At 40.4% G+C, this 16,706-nt stretch overlaps 1 protein-coding gene across 3 annotated transcripts; it reads right to left on the bottom strand.

Moving 5' to 3' along the window:
- Nucleotides 1–10,754: 10,754 nt before the first annotated feature.
- On the bottom strand, nt 10,755–16,609 carry znf740b (zinc finger protein 740b). 3 transcript variants are annotated; one of them, XM_017414966.3, is made up of 7 exons: nt 16,476–16,603; nt 14,926–15,080; nt 14,528–14,758; nt 14,134–14,262; nt 13,841–13,967; nt 13,110–13,228; nt 10,755–12,966 (listed from the first exon to the last, which is right to left on the bottom strand). In XM_017414966.3, the coding sequence occupies exons 2-7, from the start codon at nt 14,968–14,970 to the stop codon at nt 12,823–12,825; spliced, it is 795 nt and encodes a 264-aa protein (XP_017270455.1). In that variant the 5' UTR covers nt 14,971–15,080; nt 16,476–16,603; the 3' UTR covers nt 10,755–12,822. The 3 variants fall into 3 exon arrangements, with proteins under 3 accessions (XP_017270455.1, XP_017270457.1, XP_017270456.1); XM_017414968.3 differs by lacking the exon at nt 14,926–15,080 and having other exon boundaries at nt 16,476–16,609; XM_017414967.3 differs by lacking the exon at nt 16,476–16,603 and having other exon boundaries at nt 14,926–15,339.
- Between the last annotated feature and the right edge of the window lie 97 nt (nt 16,610–16,706).

Raw genomic sequence — 16,706 nt, 5'->3', positions numbered from 1 at the left:
ATGTCATTTCCATTCTTTAACATTTTGCTATATATTTTTTTTCAGTAATCTTAATATAGGGAAATAATCCTGGAAAAATTGCAGTCTTGTATGATAGCAGCATGTTTTTTTTTAATTCTTTTTAAACTAACTAGCTTTTAAAACGTTTAGACATTTTAAATCTGGCTCGTTTGCCCTCTGAGCCCAAAGACCTCATCGAGGCTGACACTCAAGTGCAAGGTCTCCACCTCCTGGTGAGATCGAGGAAGTGCAACACTGATTCTTTTCTCTCCAGAGGGGAGGAGATTATACATGGTTTATGTAGCTATAGTCCAAACCTGATAGATACGGACCTGTGTGGCATAAAAGTAGGTTTTAACGAGAAACACTCCATTTATGTGTTTCAAATGAGGACCTCTGTGAGCATCATGGATCTCATGCTTCATGTGTCCCAACTGTCACACAGCTGCTTCGCACACATTAGAATATAAATGAAGGATATCCTTCAGAGAAGAATAGATTCAGGAATAGGCACTACATCCCACTGATGCTTGATGTATGTGACAATATAATAAATGCCCTATCTTCTCTTTGTCAGCTGTCATACGCTCCCATTCTGATCACTTGAATTCATTTTTTTTTTTCTTACCAGAGATTTATGTTGGCTCTGCAAAAACCAGATTTAACCACACGCTGTACCGGTCCGCACATCCTCTTTGCTTGCTTTTGCAGTATACATTTTCTTTTATTTGTGCCTAATGAAATTAATAAAAGTACATATAAACAAATTTGTTTAAAAGATACAACTTACCTCAAAATATAGACATCTTTTAAATGAAGAATTTGGGATGGAAATATCAAAATATATTGAAATATACTGAAATTTAAATAACCCCATCATTTAAAAAACCTGTATGAAAGGAGAGTTAAACAACCAGCATGTTAGATACAAATATATGATCCTGAAAGATGCATGTGAATTTAAACAGACTTCTCATTTTATTGTCTGTTTTTTTTTGTTTTGCTTTTTAATTACTTTGGATTACCATTTTTGAATTCCTTAATAAGCAATTACTCTTTCTGTCATGTTCAGACATGACCTGAGTTAAAAGGAGTTATGCTACTTGTAACCTCCTCTCAGATTGTAATATCTGAGGCTTGGCGTCCCCCCCCCACCCCCTCCCCTCTCCCCTCACTGTCTGATCTCTATATCCAGATAATTTGGCTCAAGACATCAAAATGACAAAAAAAAAAAAAAAAGATAAAGTGAATCATTTTGATGCAGAGAGACGTCTGTAGCCTGGGGGAGTTTGCCGAGAGAATCACCCACATTATGGTGTGGTGCTGGAAAGCAGAGAGCAAATTAGAGCGTTTCACCCCTCATTTGCTCCATTTAATATATTATACCCCATCTCCAGGCAAATAATGTGTTAAAATTGTGAGAAATTTGTGCTGAAAATGTGATCTGCGGTTCTGATGCTCTCTGACATGTGGCCTTTAATCAGTTACGTGTGTATAACTGTGTAAGAAATGTAAATTGAAGCTGCTGCAGTTACGTGGGAGAATAAATGCATTCCTTAGCTGATAGGAAGGCTGCTTAAAACACTCTGTCAGTGTCAGCAGTTATTACAGAACAGTGCATGTGTTTCTGCTTGGCTGCATGAATAAATACGGGTTGATATTTTCATATAATACAGAAAAGTATGGTCAGTGACACTGTTATTTATCTTGACTTTAAGTCCTTGACTCTTTAGCTCTTTCTGTCTGCACATAGCCTGAGTGAAGGCTCAGATGCTGCTGCTTGTGTTTCTCTGGACAAAAAGTAATAAGAAAGAGGAACTAATTATTATAAATGGACTCCATTACTTCACCCGTTTACTGTTCTTGCACCAGTTTTCTGGCATAATGAGGATAGCTTATGTCTCGGTGTGTGGTTTTAGTCAACGTGGATGGGGGATGAAGGTTAAAAGGGACAGGGCTATGGCTGAAAAGCAGTAAATGTAATTAGATGAAATCGCAGCGAGGGCACAGCGGGGAGGAGAGCGGGTTAAAACCGAATCCCACCCAAGATGCCTGTCTGGACACTCACTTTTCATCGAGACAGCCCTGCAGCACAATCGGCAGCTCGGTGACTTGCTGTCATCATGTAATTACTGTTGCACCATCATAAAAAGCAGCCAGGTAATTTATATTAATTATACAGGAATGTGTGTGATAGTTAGAAACGCCACGGCTTGACATACTGTACATAACATGCAGTAAAATTGTCAGAGACGGGTGCGTTAGAGCGCTGTAATTGATCAATACATACAGAGTTGCTCTCTCTCCAGTGTGTGTGTTTGTGTGTGTGTGTGTGTGTGTGTGTGTGTGTGTGTGTGTGTGTGTGTGTGAGAGAGAGAGAGAGAGAGAGAGAGACAGAGAGGAGACTTTGTGAATTAGTCAATAAATTCTCATCACCTGTATGCTTACAGAGTCTTTATGTCGCAGTCACTGGGCTTCAGTACCCATTCAATAGCTTGTCCAGCTAAACAGACACAACAGAAGGGAAACACAATGACAGCACATTTTTAGGCCACAGCAGCAGTGCCCATTGGATAAAAAAAACAAGGCCCACATGACTATTAACGACATGTATTCATGAGAACGAGACAACTAAACCTGCATTTTAATTCAGCATTTGATGCAAAGTTTACTAATGTAAAATGTTCATTTGATGATCTTGAAAGACAGAGCCTTTAAGTTGTAATGTGGTGTAGGTTGTGCTTTGCAAAATAAAACAAGCCACCACCATGTCTTTACTATAACAGTGATTTACATTCACATTTGTCAAAGTCTTATCCAGGTTGGGATTTTCTTCCCAGCGGGGGTGTAGCTGTTTTCCTCACATCTTTATACGGCCTAAATGTGGTCACTGAAATGTAATATCTTACCAAGTCGGCCACTATAGGCTAATGGCAGCTAAAGTTCAAAAACTTGGTGTTTACATGCCGCAGTATTCTGTTTCCTGTCAGAGAGCTCATAGTCAGCCCGAGTTCAGACTGAATCCAGTTTACTGAAAGCGGAGTAAGATGTTTACATGTGCAACACGTTAACGCTGACACTCCCAAGAACAACCCAACAATAACCAGGAGGCGGCTGCAGATGTAAACATTTGGAAGTAGGTCATCAAAAGCCGCTGGAGGCACGCACGCGCGTCGTCGCGGATGTGTGCACGAAAAAACATGAGGAGAAATGGGCCCGGGCCTGCTCCCTTTTTTTCCCCCAACTGTGGCAGCCTGACGTGGTTTATGGCTCCAGTTGCCCTCTCTGGGTTTGTTTATGGATTCCCATAGAAAAAAGAATCATGGCCACTCTAAGGAAAGCCAGCCAAAAACAACACCTCCACCATTGCACTCTTGCCTGCCTTTGCCATAACTCAGTCCAGTATTTATGGCTCGCAGAAAAAAAAAAAAGAAAAAAGAAAAAAAGTTTTCATAGTAATGACATAACATGACTGTAAATTCTGATGATAATGTTTAATTTTTTGTGTTGTTGTGAAATAAAAACGTCACCACGTGTATGTGGTTTATTGGACGTCGTTACAAGTAGTGGGGGGGGGGGAGTAGGATTTGCTCTGCTTTCACAGAACCAGTTATTTCTTGATACCCGTTAAGATTTATCACATGAAAACGCTCAACTTTGATAGGATAATGAAAGTGCACCGCCAAGGGACTTGTTAGTCGAAGAAATATTCCACCTGCTGTGTCTCTTCTGTGCTTCACCCTTACAATTTTCATGCACAAAACTCTTTTTCTGAAAACACTTTTCCAAAGGATGATAAAAGAAGGCCTTTGGAAATAAAAACACTTTGTGCCGGCTATTCTTAAAGGGATAGTTCAGATGTTTTAAAGCGTGGTTCTTGCAAATAACCACAGAATTCCATGTAAATAACTGTGCCATGGTGGTGGTGTGAAAGTTTCTTTTGAACTGCTGTGAAGTTTTTTGATACTGGAGTTGTTTTAAATGGCAGCAATCTATTTGGGTCTTGGCCCCACTTAGACTGTCAATTTCTCTAAACTGAAGTTGATCAAGAAGCTATCTACAACCATTGAGAATAATGTGAATGCTACTGTTTTCCTGTTTTTTGTTCAGTTTTCGCACTTTGTACAACTGTAATTTCTTTTGCATAGCTTATGCTCTTTTATCCATATCAAACTGTTCAGGTCATTTAGGAGATTGGCGATTATGATGTTTGTTCTTTGAAACGTCATACTTTTCAAAAGATTTAACTTTATTTTAAAATATTTTCCCCACAGAAATAGGAAAGGTTTCCTCATTGTTCTCTTTGAAATCCGCTTTGGTCTATTTTTGTCTTCTTGTGCTATCTTTAGTTTTTATTTACTGTTCTGCCTTTAGTTGCTTTTAGCTACCATCTGCTACTTTTAGCCTTTAGTTAACCTTTTGTTACTTTTAGCTCTTGATACTGTATTTGATACCTTCAGCTAGCATTTGTTACGTTTAGCTACCCTTTGCTACATTTCGCTAACTAACATTTAGCTGTTTTTAGCTACTGTTGAGCTCAGCTTTTAGCCAGCCTCTTGCTACTTTTAGCTTTAGTGATCCTCTTGCTACTTTTAGCCGTGTTTTCACAAAAAAAGGCTGTTTCTCTAGTTCCTGACGTCTCAACAGAACTCCGCTATATAAGATCTGAACCATGGCTGCAAGATGATGCTGTCATTGTCTTGTGGATTAAATTTGCTTTAATAACATTCCCACACATTTAAGAACATTTTCGGTTTGCCGAGCTGCAGGGGCAGTCACGTAGTCCTCTGATTTGGCACAGCTGGGGGGGAACATCTGGTTGGATGTCCTCAACTGGACTGTGGTTCACTCCTCCTCCAGTTTCAGATGTTTACAGGCAGGCTGTAATCCTGGGGGCACGCTACTGATGGAGCTGTGTCAGGAGGTTGCTGCTGTTATCAAACAGTCAGGACTAAATTTTGGTGTGTAGCAATCATGCAAAAAGAGCACTAAAGCAGGGCCATCAGTCAGCTTTTATAACATACAGTCAAGATCAGACACTGACATGTTGGCTGTAAACCTTGATGGGTGTTTCTGCTGCTGCTGTGCAGCTTCCGCTCAAGGAAGCGCGCTTGGAACACGTGGACGCCTGTGCGACCCCATTGGTGTTTTTATACACATATTTTAGTTTTGCTCTTATTTTTTTGGAAATCTTCTTTTGCTCTTTTAGAGTGGAAAAGAAACGCCTTCTCCGTGCATTCCTCCACCTCGTGCACTATTTCTCACTGTCTCCCCCTCCTCCTCCTCCTCCGTGGATTCCCCAACCGCGCCGTTAACAGAGCGGCCCAGACAGATTTACAGCCGTCGTGTTTCCATTGGCCGCCACCGTGACAGCGGAGATTTAACGCTGCCCTCCCATTGGCCGAGGCGGGACAGGTTAATTTATGGCTGCGCTGTGATTTGATGCCTCCCGCCTTTGAAGTGAGTTACTGCTCTGTCGCTTATAGGACACAGAAACGGTGTCAGGTTGCAATCGTAAAATCTTATCCCTGAAGGGAGGTGGCACTGGAGTACAATAGTCCTTATATCACCGCAGCTTCTTGCAAGCACAGCCAGAAAGAAGTGTCCAACTACCATTGTTCTTTTGAAAACGCTTTGAATAAAACATCATATTCATACTTGATTATGCAGCAATAAGGAGGGAAAAGTGTTCCAGCACACATTCCAGTCTCTGTTTTGAGGGTATTTTATTTTCATTTTTTACCCTCATGTGGTATTTTCCGCTCATTCCACATTGTTTTTTTATGATCAGCAGGTTTTTTGTTTTTTTTTTTGGTTCACGCTAAGGTCAGGAGATCTTTTGCTAAATCACTTTATCAGAAACCTGATCTGCATCAGCAAATTGCCAAAAGTCACTTTCTATCTGACTGCTATATCTGCTCTCTGAAGCTTCCGTGTTTGTGCAATGCTCGTCATCTATCTGCAGCCTATCTCTCCATCAGCCTGACAGTCCATCTTGACAAAAGCAAGATGAGGCAGAAAGCGGCCCTGGAACGGCCTTGACTCGGAGAAATCTCTAAGGGTAAATAGCATGGGTGCCCCTGCCCTGTCTATCAACCCCCCGGCTGAATTCATGCACCGTCTCCCCTGGATATCAAACCCCTCCTTTCTAACTTTCGCTCCTCGCACTTGAGGCTGTCTGCTCAAGTGGAAAATTGTTGGAAAATAAAGTGGCTGAGGAAAGCCCTGGAGTTGCCTTGTCAAGTTGGATTGCATAATTTCTCGAGAGACCTTGTGTTGAACTTGATAACTTGGGGTTACACGACTTGCCCCCGTGACAATGTGCCATGCGAGAGAGAGAAAACAGGTTTTACATCTTAAGGAGACATGATCCCTCTGAACTCGAAGGGTGATGAATGGCTTGGCGGTGTGTTAAAAGAGGTCGAGACAAATATGCCTGTTTAGAGCTAATGGTTTCTTTTTTTTTTCTTGTAGAATCATGTTATTTTCAAATGTTTGCCTTGGGTTCTTTTGTTGTGACCAGCCAGATTAAATATCAAGACTTTGTGTAACTCCATACTTTAAGGTAATGAGGTAAAACAAACAAACAAACAAAAAAAAAGCTGAAAGTAGACATTTTAAACAACTTATAGGGGGTTTATGTACACTCATCATGAGCATGAATGTCATTAATTTTAGGCATTAAATCAGTGATATGAACCATTCTTTTCCCAGAGTGCAATGATTATACAACAAACAACTTTAATGATTTTTAAAAACAAGAACTGGGTGCACAAATTTTAATTTATTGTGGATTTTCTCTAACCCACACAAGGTCATAATTATGTGTTCAGTTTGATATGCCTACACCCCCAGTTAAGATTTGGCTAAACATATTATACCAGAAGCAAGCTTCTGGCTGGACATTTGATCATTCTTCTTGGCAGAATTTATTTGTGGGTTCATTTAAATGGTTTGGTTTCCTGCACAGATGGGTTTTTAATTTACAACAAGGTCAGGGTTTCGGGAAGGCTGTTTCGATGTTTGTGATTATTTTCCAGTTGGAACGCCAAATTGTGTCCAAGCTTTAGTTGTCTATCTAATGATCTGAGGCCAAGTTGAAGAGTTTGGAAGTAGTCCTCCTTTTTCATTATTTCATCCACTTCGTGCAACACACCAGTACCACAGCATGATGCAACCACCACCATGCTAGACAAATTGAAAGGTGTTTCTAGAGTTTAAAGCCCACTGTGACAACTGCAGTCATGCTTCTTGTCATTGTAGCCCAATAGCTCAGGCTTTGTCTCGTCTGACCATAAACTTTTTTATTTTTCAGAAGGCATCTGACTCGTCCATGTAGTCAGCTGCAGATTTCAGTCCAGCTTGAAGGTGTTGTCTTTGGAACAGGGTATTTATTTATTTATTTTTTGGACAACACTCTCTCGGTCCATGGCGATTTCTACTCCTTCTTAGATATTCACTGAGTTCCTCTGACTTCCCCCATTGTTGTGAGTATTGATGTGAATGCTGTCAAGCTTTATGCAGGCAAAGAGAAACTATCAGCTGCAGTTGGCTGTGCACGAGGAAAAATCTTTAGGATCTGTCTTTGAGGAAGCCTGGATGTGGTAAATGTCATGCTATTTTATTTTGCCTGCACAAATAAGGTACTGTAGACCAACATTACCGTGACCTGACACATTTACTGACCCAGAGCAAGAATCATAATGAAATGTATTCAACAAAATAATACAGGATGTATTGGTAACAATACAGAGCAGAACTAATTCACACTAAAGATATGAACTAAAAGCTCAATTCAAATGGGAGACATTAAGAAAAGAACAAACACCAAATCAAAACTAAACCCACACAAACCAGTTCAACTGGACTGAATATGGTAAAACGGCTGCTAAACGCCCTCCATTTGTCTTCTTGTTAAGAAGAATTGAATGTTCTTGGCATTAAAAAACACTAAATTAATGATCATGTTTTTACTGCTGTTCTTATTTATTATAAAAGCAACCAAACTGAATAATCTTAATAAAAAAAACAAAAAAAAAAATAGAGACTAGTTACCCTTTTTAGATGTTTTCATATTGCAGAATTTCCCATTTGTGTTTCAGTTTGTGCAGCCGAACCGAAAGCCAAATAATCTGCTTTTAAAAGCTCAGCATGTAGGTTCTGACTTCACTGAAGATTCATCTTCATGCGTATGAATATTTATGATCTCGGTTTATCAAAATGCAAGTAGGCCGATTTGAAACTTGTCCCAAGTTGCCTGTCAGATGGGTGATAGCTTTCGCTCCTCTTCTCCTCTGCGTTATATTTTGAGTCCTGGGAGTGATACGCGGAGCCAAATTAATCTTGTTGAGTTACACTAATTAGAAAAGCAGTGGCACGCACATTCGGATCTGGGACAGTTTCAGGCACGAAATGACAGAATGTTCCCATCAGAGACATTTTGCAAAAACCTGGCAGATATCCCCTTGGTGTATTTCCGAAATGTTTGCTTGATTTTGGTAAAAGTAACTGTGATAGTTTGGCACCAACTTTGTGGGGACTTTGGAAGCTTTTTTTTTTGTCTACTTTCAAATTAGCATCAAATGGCTGCTTATAGGTAAGATGCTCTTCCTTTGACCCAGCTTTTCTTCAGTTTGCACTTCTGAAAATCCTCATTTTGGCTGCACAATACCTCTTGGGTATAACAGGCCAGGATTCAGCTACATAAATAATTTATTTCTGAATAATAGCCTTAGGTGTAAGAGAACACCGCAGTATTTGGTAATCATTAATATGTCATGCATTCACATTTTCTCCGGTCCTTGTTTCAAGAGAACTTTGGGGGTTTATGGCGAATTCTTTCATGTAATATCAAATAATTATTGAGGAGGAGCGATGAATCAAATGAATGTTTCACATTTCCCCTGACAAAGTTGGTTTAAATGCACGAAAAAGAAAGAGTGTACCTATGTTCACAGACATTTCCTTTATTTCTATACTTTCATTGTAGCCATTTTATTCTCTTTAGATTTCTGAAAAACTTGGTTTGTGCTTCCCTGTGCGCGTTAAAGGACACGTTCTCCGGAGTGTTAAGGAAAACGAGAGTAACCTGGACAGAGGAACTGAAATTTTAATGAAGAGCGGCACCACTGCCACGCTGACGGCCATGCAACAACTCAGACAGCTTAAATATCACTGCTAATTAACACAGAGAGGTGGGCTGTCACAGGCGTGATGGATGCTCAGAGGGGGCAGATTGCTGCCTTCAACCAACCAGCGATTCCTTTATTAATCAAAGCCGGGGATGAAAAGGCTCTCTCACACCTCAGGGAGAGGGAGATAGCAGGAGCTATTGTTGGGAGGGTTTCAATCATTTGAGGTGAGCCTGTGACGTGTTTGATCAGGGCCACAACCAAACATTTGTTGGCGACAGAACAATTCAGCTGTTTCTGAAACCTCTGTAGCACCCGTATGTTTGAGGAGCCCCCGTGTGCACGGGCAGCTGAGCCTGACTGATTGTCAGGGACAAATCAGTTTGGAGGATGCACTTTTTATTTTTTTGGTATCCGTGTGACAGGAGAGGTGAGCACGCAGAGGTCTGACTATCAGTCAAGCGGCCTCCTCCATGATGGAGGGAGCTCGTCTGAGGACAAAGCAGCACTCCCACTCTTTACCTCTGGACTGACTCCATGATCAGTCTGTCTCACCGAGATGATTTCAAACCTAGGTGATTTCAGCACTTTGTGCGCGAAGATGGAGTGTTATCTCATCCGCTCTGAGCTCCTCTCCATCTGCCTCACTTAAGAAGTTCCATTGTTAAGTGCTGGGGGTCTGGGGGTGCTGTAAATCAGGCTGCAGAGGGAGAGGATGTCTCCCATGGGGAAGAGCGCACACTCCCAGCAGCCTTCAGGCTGATGTCATCCCACCTATCCTAATGCTGTAATTAAAGAACTAGTCAACAGCGCAGAGGAAGGTGCTAAAGGGTATGATCTCCACTTCCAACTGTACAACCAGCGTGCCAACAACGACACAGGGAGACGTCTTCTCCCTCACTTCCCCCAAAAAAGTGCTTTACCTATCACCACACAAACAGTTCTGCCTGTTCCATTGCTCACTTTAAAAATAACATTTCTAAACAGAAACATTTGAAACAAACGCATTTCATGACTTGGTAATATATCACTCAAAAACAAGTCTCCCCTAAAACTGAATGACCGAGCTCCTAAAATGTAGCAGCTCTTTGTTTTTAGTGAAATGCTAACATTTCTTCAGAGTTTCTGAAGAAGCAGAAACCACAATGAGTGCGTCTCCAACCAACTCTTCTCAGCTTTAGTCATTAAAAAAGCCTCAAAATACCATGTTTCCAAGTAATGTAATAGGTTATGAAAAGAAACAAATTTTGTTTGCAACAGTCTTCTCATATTCAGGCGTTAAACTATTACATAAAAAAATATTATATTGTGTGCATTAATTGTAAGAAAACTCTGCTATAAAAAAAGATGCAACAAACTTTAATATTTACATCTCTGTTCACACAAGAGCTTGACCAATTCAGGTTAAATAGTTCCTGTTTTCTCCTCTTCATGAGCTGGAAAGAAAACAGGGTCATGGCTGCCATCTGCTGGATTAACTGGTGCATTACATATTTCTTTAAAGACAACTATGAGTGTATTTCATGTTAACTTCTTCCAAAGATTAATGTTTTTCAATTTAAAATGAACCGTATTAACACAAAGGAACTTTGAAAATCCTTCTCGCAGAATAAACAAACAGCATTCCAGGTTTAAAAAAATAAAAACAAAAACAAACCTTTATTGTGACCCCGTTCAGTACAAAGCGACAGTCAAATCTTGACTTCACTCCAGTCCTGACATGACAAAATACCAAAGGCCTTCATTAAAGAAAAACAAACCTTTACAAGCTCATTTGATAATTACATGCAATTAAAAAAAAACACATAGAACTATTCTAAGTAATGGTTATTACTGAAATAATACAACTGGCAAATTAAATCTTTTCTAAATAAACCCAACAGTGACTTGTAACGGCCTTTTCAGCACAAGAAATCATGAGACTAGTGATTTTAATCTTGTAAAAACTTTGATTTGCTTTTGGAGTTGAGGTCCCAGACACACTAATTTCTACACCTAAGACATTTTAAATATTTATATGAAGTTCATAAGCCGTAAAAAGTAAGTGACGGGCCCCAAACTCTCATCACTTCATCTACAAGCGTGACGACAACAGAGCTACCTGACTACAATAAAACATTTTAGTCTATAACTGTTAAAACACGTTCCTTTACAACTGAACTGCTTTAGTTCAGTGATTACAGTCTGCTTCGACTGTAGGCAGGCCCAAACTCATTCCCTGTCAACAAAAGGACAATTATTCATCTTCACTGAAGATGCTTAAAGGTAAACGGGACAGGAAATGATATGGCACTGTAATCGGGTAACATTCAGTCAGAAAGAGGTCAGAACTTTAAATCTGCTAATGAGATGAATTTATGGTTTTTAACTAATTAAGTTGATCTGGGCTGGCATTATCAGGACTTCATGACACCCAGAAAAATAACCTCAGTGATTAATATGGAAACAATCTCACTCATGTTTATCAAATGATGTCAGGTAACATGATGAATACATTAAAAAAAAGAAAGTATTATAAAGAAGGTAAATCTACAACTATTAAAGAGAGAAATGGAAAAAAAGAGAAAGAAATGTTTTTTTTGTAGGGAAAAGTTAACACCAAGAATGTCTTTTGGTGGTCATTTTGGGAAAACGTTTCAGAAAAAAAATCATTTATAGAACAAAGTTTTTTTTTTGTCTTTTTTGTTTTTATGTTTTACTTCCAGTTACTACTGACTGGCACTAATCATAGGCTTCAAATGATCCAGGCTCCTATTAAAGCCACATAACCACTACAGCTAACAGTGTACGATTTTAAAAAAAAGGGACCTTTAAGACGAAGTCAAATTGTGAATATGAATGCCAAGAGTCACTAATAAAAAACAAAACTAATACAGATAAAGAACAATAGGTTAACCTTTAGTGTTTTTCACTTGACCTTTCACACTATTCTGAAGGTGGAGTTATTCTAGTTTTTTTTAAAATTTTATTTAGATAAATTATTAGCAGGTAAGAATTTAGCTTAGATCCATTTTTGTATTGAGCAAGAAAAAGACTATCTTCTACATACAGAATAAAGAAATACCTATTTGAAATTTTACACTGTAATAAAATATTTAGATCAGTGTACATTAAATTGATCTACAGTATTTGATTTGTGGGTGATTACTCCTTTAAGAAAAAAACAAAACAAAACAGAATAAACCTGTCGTGATCTTTCTGCTTGTCAGTAGTAGCAGGTTTATGACTGGTAGCATAAAGAACATAAGACAAAGGATTTTACACTACAATAGTACGTGTCCCTTGGTGAAATGTCTATGTATAACAAAAATATATGGTAACAGGCAGATGTAGAGTTGACTACAGGTCAAAATAATGTCAAAGAAGTACTGCGCTGCTTTCTGACCACGGATGGAGGCAGACATTTCTGAGCAGTAACTCAAAAAAAAAACAAAACAAAAAAAAAAAAACTCAAACCACCCTTTTCAGCTATTGTTGTAATAACCTATAGTCCACGCCTGTCCATCCCTTCTGCTTGTGTTATGAATGTAACAGTAAGTAGAAAGTACAAATATCCAGTACTGAGCTCCACGAATGAGCTGGCGAGAGCAAACTAAAGTTGTTTTAAGCTCGGGGTTGTTTTCAAACCAAAACTCCAGTGAGAGGCGGCACTACGCTGCAGCGTGACGTTCGGGAGCTCCTGCTCAGACAGTCAGAGACGGTTGTTGGAGGGCTGGAGGGGACTCCACGAAGCCGTGTGGGGAGTCGCGTCCTGGGAGTACTGGTTTTCTTCTTTGCTCACTCCAACTGTACACAGCCGTCGGTGTCTCAGCAGCCTGTCTGTCCGTGAAAAGTTCTGCAGTGAGGCAAAAACAAACAAAAAGAAAGTTTGCTTCATGTACGGCAACAGACAGCAGCATGTCCAGGGTTTTGACTTGCAGCATAAAGATGCAGTGCAGGTGAAGTCCATCAGCTGTACAGAACACATCACAGACTGACCTGATGGCATCGATCACATTGGTACGGCTTCTCTCCGCTGTGCACCCTCTTGTGTCTGTCCAGGTGGTAACGCTGAATGAACCGCATGTCACACGCATCGCAAGCGTATGGTTTTTCCCCTATAGCAACCACAAGTATCAGTATTTATCATAACTCTCCGCATCTCTGACTCTTGCTTAACTAAGATAAACAAATGTCATAAGCACAATGTCACACCTTACACGTTTCTGTTCTAAACTGAGTAAATAAAGCTTAAAGAAAACTGAAGCAGTTTGTGTCTCTTTGGTCAGCAGAGGCAAGCTGACGTCAACCTTTTGTAACATTACAGATAAGCTTTCATTTAAATTTTTGCTAAAAAAAAATCTGCAGGAAATGTGCTAATAATAGCTTAATTCAGGTCCTTGAATGAGTTTGTCATTCACAGAAGTACCAGCTGATGTCCTCTTTGTTGTTCAGATGACAGTTTGATGTAAGCTATGTGTTTTTTGTTTCTTTTGCATTTAGGATGAACAACTCAAACCTCATCCCAAGTGGTCAGGAGGCAAGCCGAGACGTCTTATAAAACCACGTGTGAACAGTTGTACAAAGAACTGTCTAAATGTGATTGGATCCCCTGGGACACATGATTACTCCAGGTGTGTTTGAGGCCACATTGGTTAAGAAATTCTTGCAGGATTCTTCTGGCTCAACTACAGCCACGCTGAGCTGTATAATAGACTTCAGGTTCTCACCTGTATGTGTGAGGATGTGTCGCTTTAGGTGGTAGCTGCTCCGGAAACCCCCATAGCAGTGATCACAGATAAAGTTCTTCTGAACTTTAAAGGAGTTGTCATCGTCCATATCGAAGTGTGGCAATAACTGATACAAACATTGATACAATAAGCAGAAACTGAGTTTGGTTGCAACTTTTATATATATATATATATATATATATATATATATATATATATATATATATATATATATATATATATATATATATATATATATATATATGTATATTTTAATTAAGTAGAGTTCTCACCTCCACCTTCTCTTTCACTTTGTGGGAAGATTTTTTGTGTTTCTTCTTGCGGTGCAGATTCTGGTTTGACTGGGAATCCTTACTCTCAATAATTCTCGATGTGTGATAGTCTCCATCTTTTCGAATCAGCTTTAAAAAAGGAAGAAAACACATGCATCATTAGATAAAATGCACAGACACTGTGTTACTTGCTTAAGCAGAAGAAAGCAACAAACACATAATCACACTGATGATAAGCCACTACTTGAAACCTCACTAAGAAGCATTTAGGACGTCACAAATGCAAAATCTATGAGTCAGATCATGCTAAAGTTGGTTTATGCAAAGTAAAGAAATGACAACATTTTCATCCCACAGAGTAAACAAACGGAGCAGTTGCTCTCATCTCTCTCACCAGGGGTGGAAGGCTGCCGCCTGAGGGGTGTCCCATATGGCTGTGGTGGGCCTGTCCATGGTGAACCTGGTGTCCATGGTGGTTGTGGCTGTGCTGTGAGTGTGTCTGGTGGCTCCCAGGGTTGGACCTGTGCCCCTGACTCATTGAGGACATTTTCTTCTGGCTTGGCATATTGTTGGCCTGCATCAAGGCCATGCTAGACAAGACCGCTTCACAGCCCAGCAACCCAGCCTGGCAACACAAACCGCCACATGTCAGAGAGTACAGAGGGAGGTCACAGGACTCCCGAACAGAGACAAGGAGTCAGAGGAACTTGGAGGCGGGCCTGCGAGTAATGGGAAGTGACAAGTTAATGCAACCATGATGGTGATTCTGGAGATGAAGAGACTTCCACTGACCCATTTCATATGGTCTCGAACTGAATTGTTGGAATGGTGGGTCATCGCCTTGGTTTGAATGCGTGTGTGTTTGAGGGGACAGAAGGGGGACTTCACTCGGGATGAGGGGTGACAGAAGAGATCACACACAAACCCAAATCATCGGGGGCCAAAGTCTGAAAATAGAGGCAGATGGATACGTGACCAGAGATTCTGGTCGAACATTAATGCGCTCTGTTCATCGGGAAAGAGAGCCAGAGAGGTCTGACGCACACTTTGGCTTTGGACGGATGTCAGAAAACACTTATAGATTTAAAAATAAATAAATAAAGACAGCTTATGAAATAAAAATTCGAATAGTCTTTCTTTTAATTGGCAATGAAATGCTTCAGACGTTAGGCAATACAAAAGTTACAGAAACTATTTATAAGCCGCAGTAAAAGTGAACTTATATCTTCTTTTAAGTTTAAAGGCATTACATTAATGATTATATATATATATATATATACGACTAAGTAAAATGATGTTTTACAATTCACATATATTAGTCTAATAAATTGCATGTCCATCCCCCTTCTACCCTTACCATATTTTGCTAAGGAACTATTGAGAGCATCCTGACAAGCTGCAACACATCTTGGTCCAACAAATTCAGTGTAACTGACAGGAAAACTCTGCAAAGTGTGGTGGGAATGACTTGGACAGTCATCAGGCCTGCTCTCCACCCTGATTGGAGACAATGAACCAGAAGATGGAATCTCTGCCACGCATCCCATGAGCTGTTTAACCTTCTTCCACTGTTCTCCATCCAATCAAAAACAACCGAAATGTACAAAACCTTCATCCCACACACTGACAGGCTGCTTCATTCCCTGCAACACTCAGCTGAACTCAACACAACATTTTTCAGGGACAAATAATGGTGTTAGTTGGATGGATGTTAATTTTCACAGGTTTAACGGATTTTGACCGCTTTAATTTTATTAAAAATTACTGAAAGTAGAGGTTTTAGCCAGTATATTTTTTTGAGAGTTTAAAAAGAGTGGAAATGATCTGTTGGCGCACAATTCATGAATTCAAAGTACAGCGTTTGCCTCCTTCAGACTAGATATTTGTTCAGTGAATCGTGGGGTTGCGTCAACCTGCAAAAACATACACATGTAGCCACAAATCCTACTAAACTGTGCAAGTGATTTAAAAAATAAAATAAAATTTTAGGAGAGCACCAGAGAGGAAAAAAACAAACACCGGGGCCACATCGCAGTGGTCCTGAAAGCCATTCTGCTCGGGTGTTCACACGGAAGCTGGGAGCCTCTGCAACACCAGTCCGAGCACGAAACCCAGCTAACTAGCCGACACACGGGTTTCGGGGACAGCTCTTGTGGAGTCAAACCGGACCCCCACCCCTCATCGCCAGACCCAGACAAGACAACGGGCAGGCAGGCAGGGCAGGCAGGGCGTGCGGACTCAGCGCCTCCCTCTTCGGCTAGGCTGCCAGAAACACGGCGGCAGACCGCGATAAAACGCTCACAAGGCCGCGGAGGACGAGTGCTGCAGATTCGGACGCTTACCTTTCGACTACGAGGGGGCTGAAGAGCATTAATTCTTGTCGCACTTCCAATTTTTTTTCCTCAGTTTACAAACACTGACAGGAAGTACTATCACCGGAAGTACTCCCCCGGGAGCGTTCTGATTGGCCACTCACTCGTCACGTGACTCGAGCGCTTTGACCCACATTTTACGACAAAGAGACGTAAAAATGGAGAGAAGCACGTTTGTGTTTATATTATTTTACGTACGAA

The sequence above is a fragment of the Kryptolebias marmoratus genome, linkage group LG8 (genome assembly GCF_001649575.2).
Source record: "Kryptolebias marmoratus isolate JLee-2015 linkage group LG8, ASM164957v2, whole genome shotgun sequence".
In the NCBI taxonomy this organism is placed as follows: Eukaryota; Metazoa; Chordata; class Actinopteri; order Cyprinodontiformes; family Rivulidae; genus Kryptolebias; species Kryptolebias marmoratus.
The sequence above is the reverse complement of the archived record's forward strand: the minus strand, read 5'-3'. Positions and strand labels throughout refer to the sequence as shown.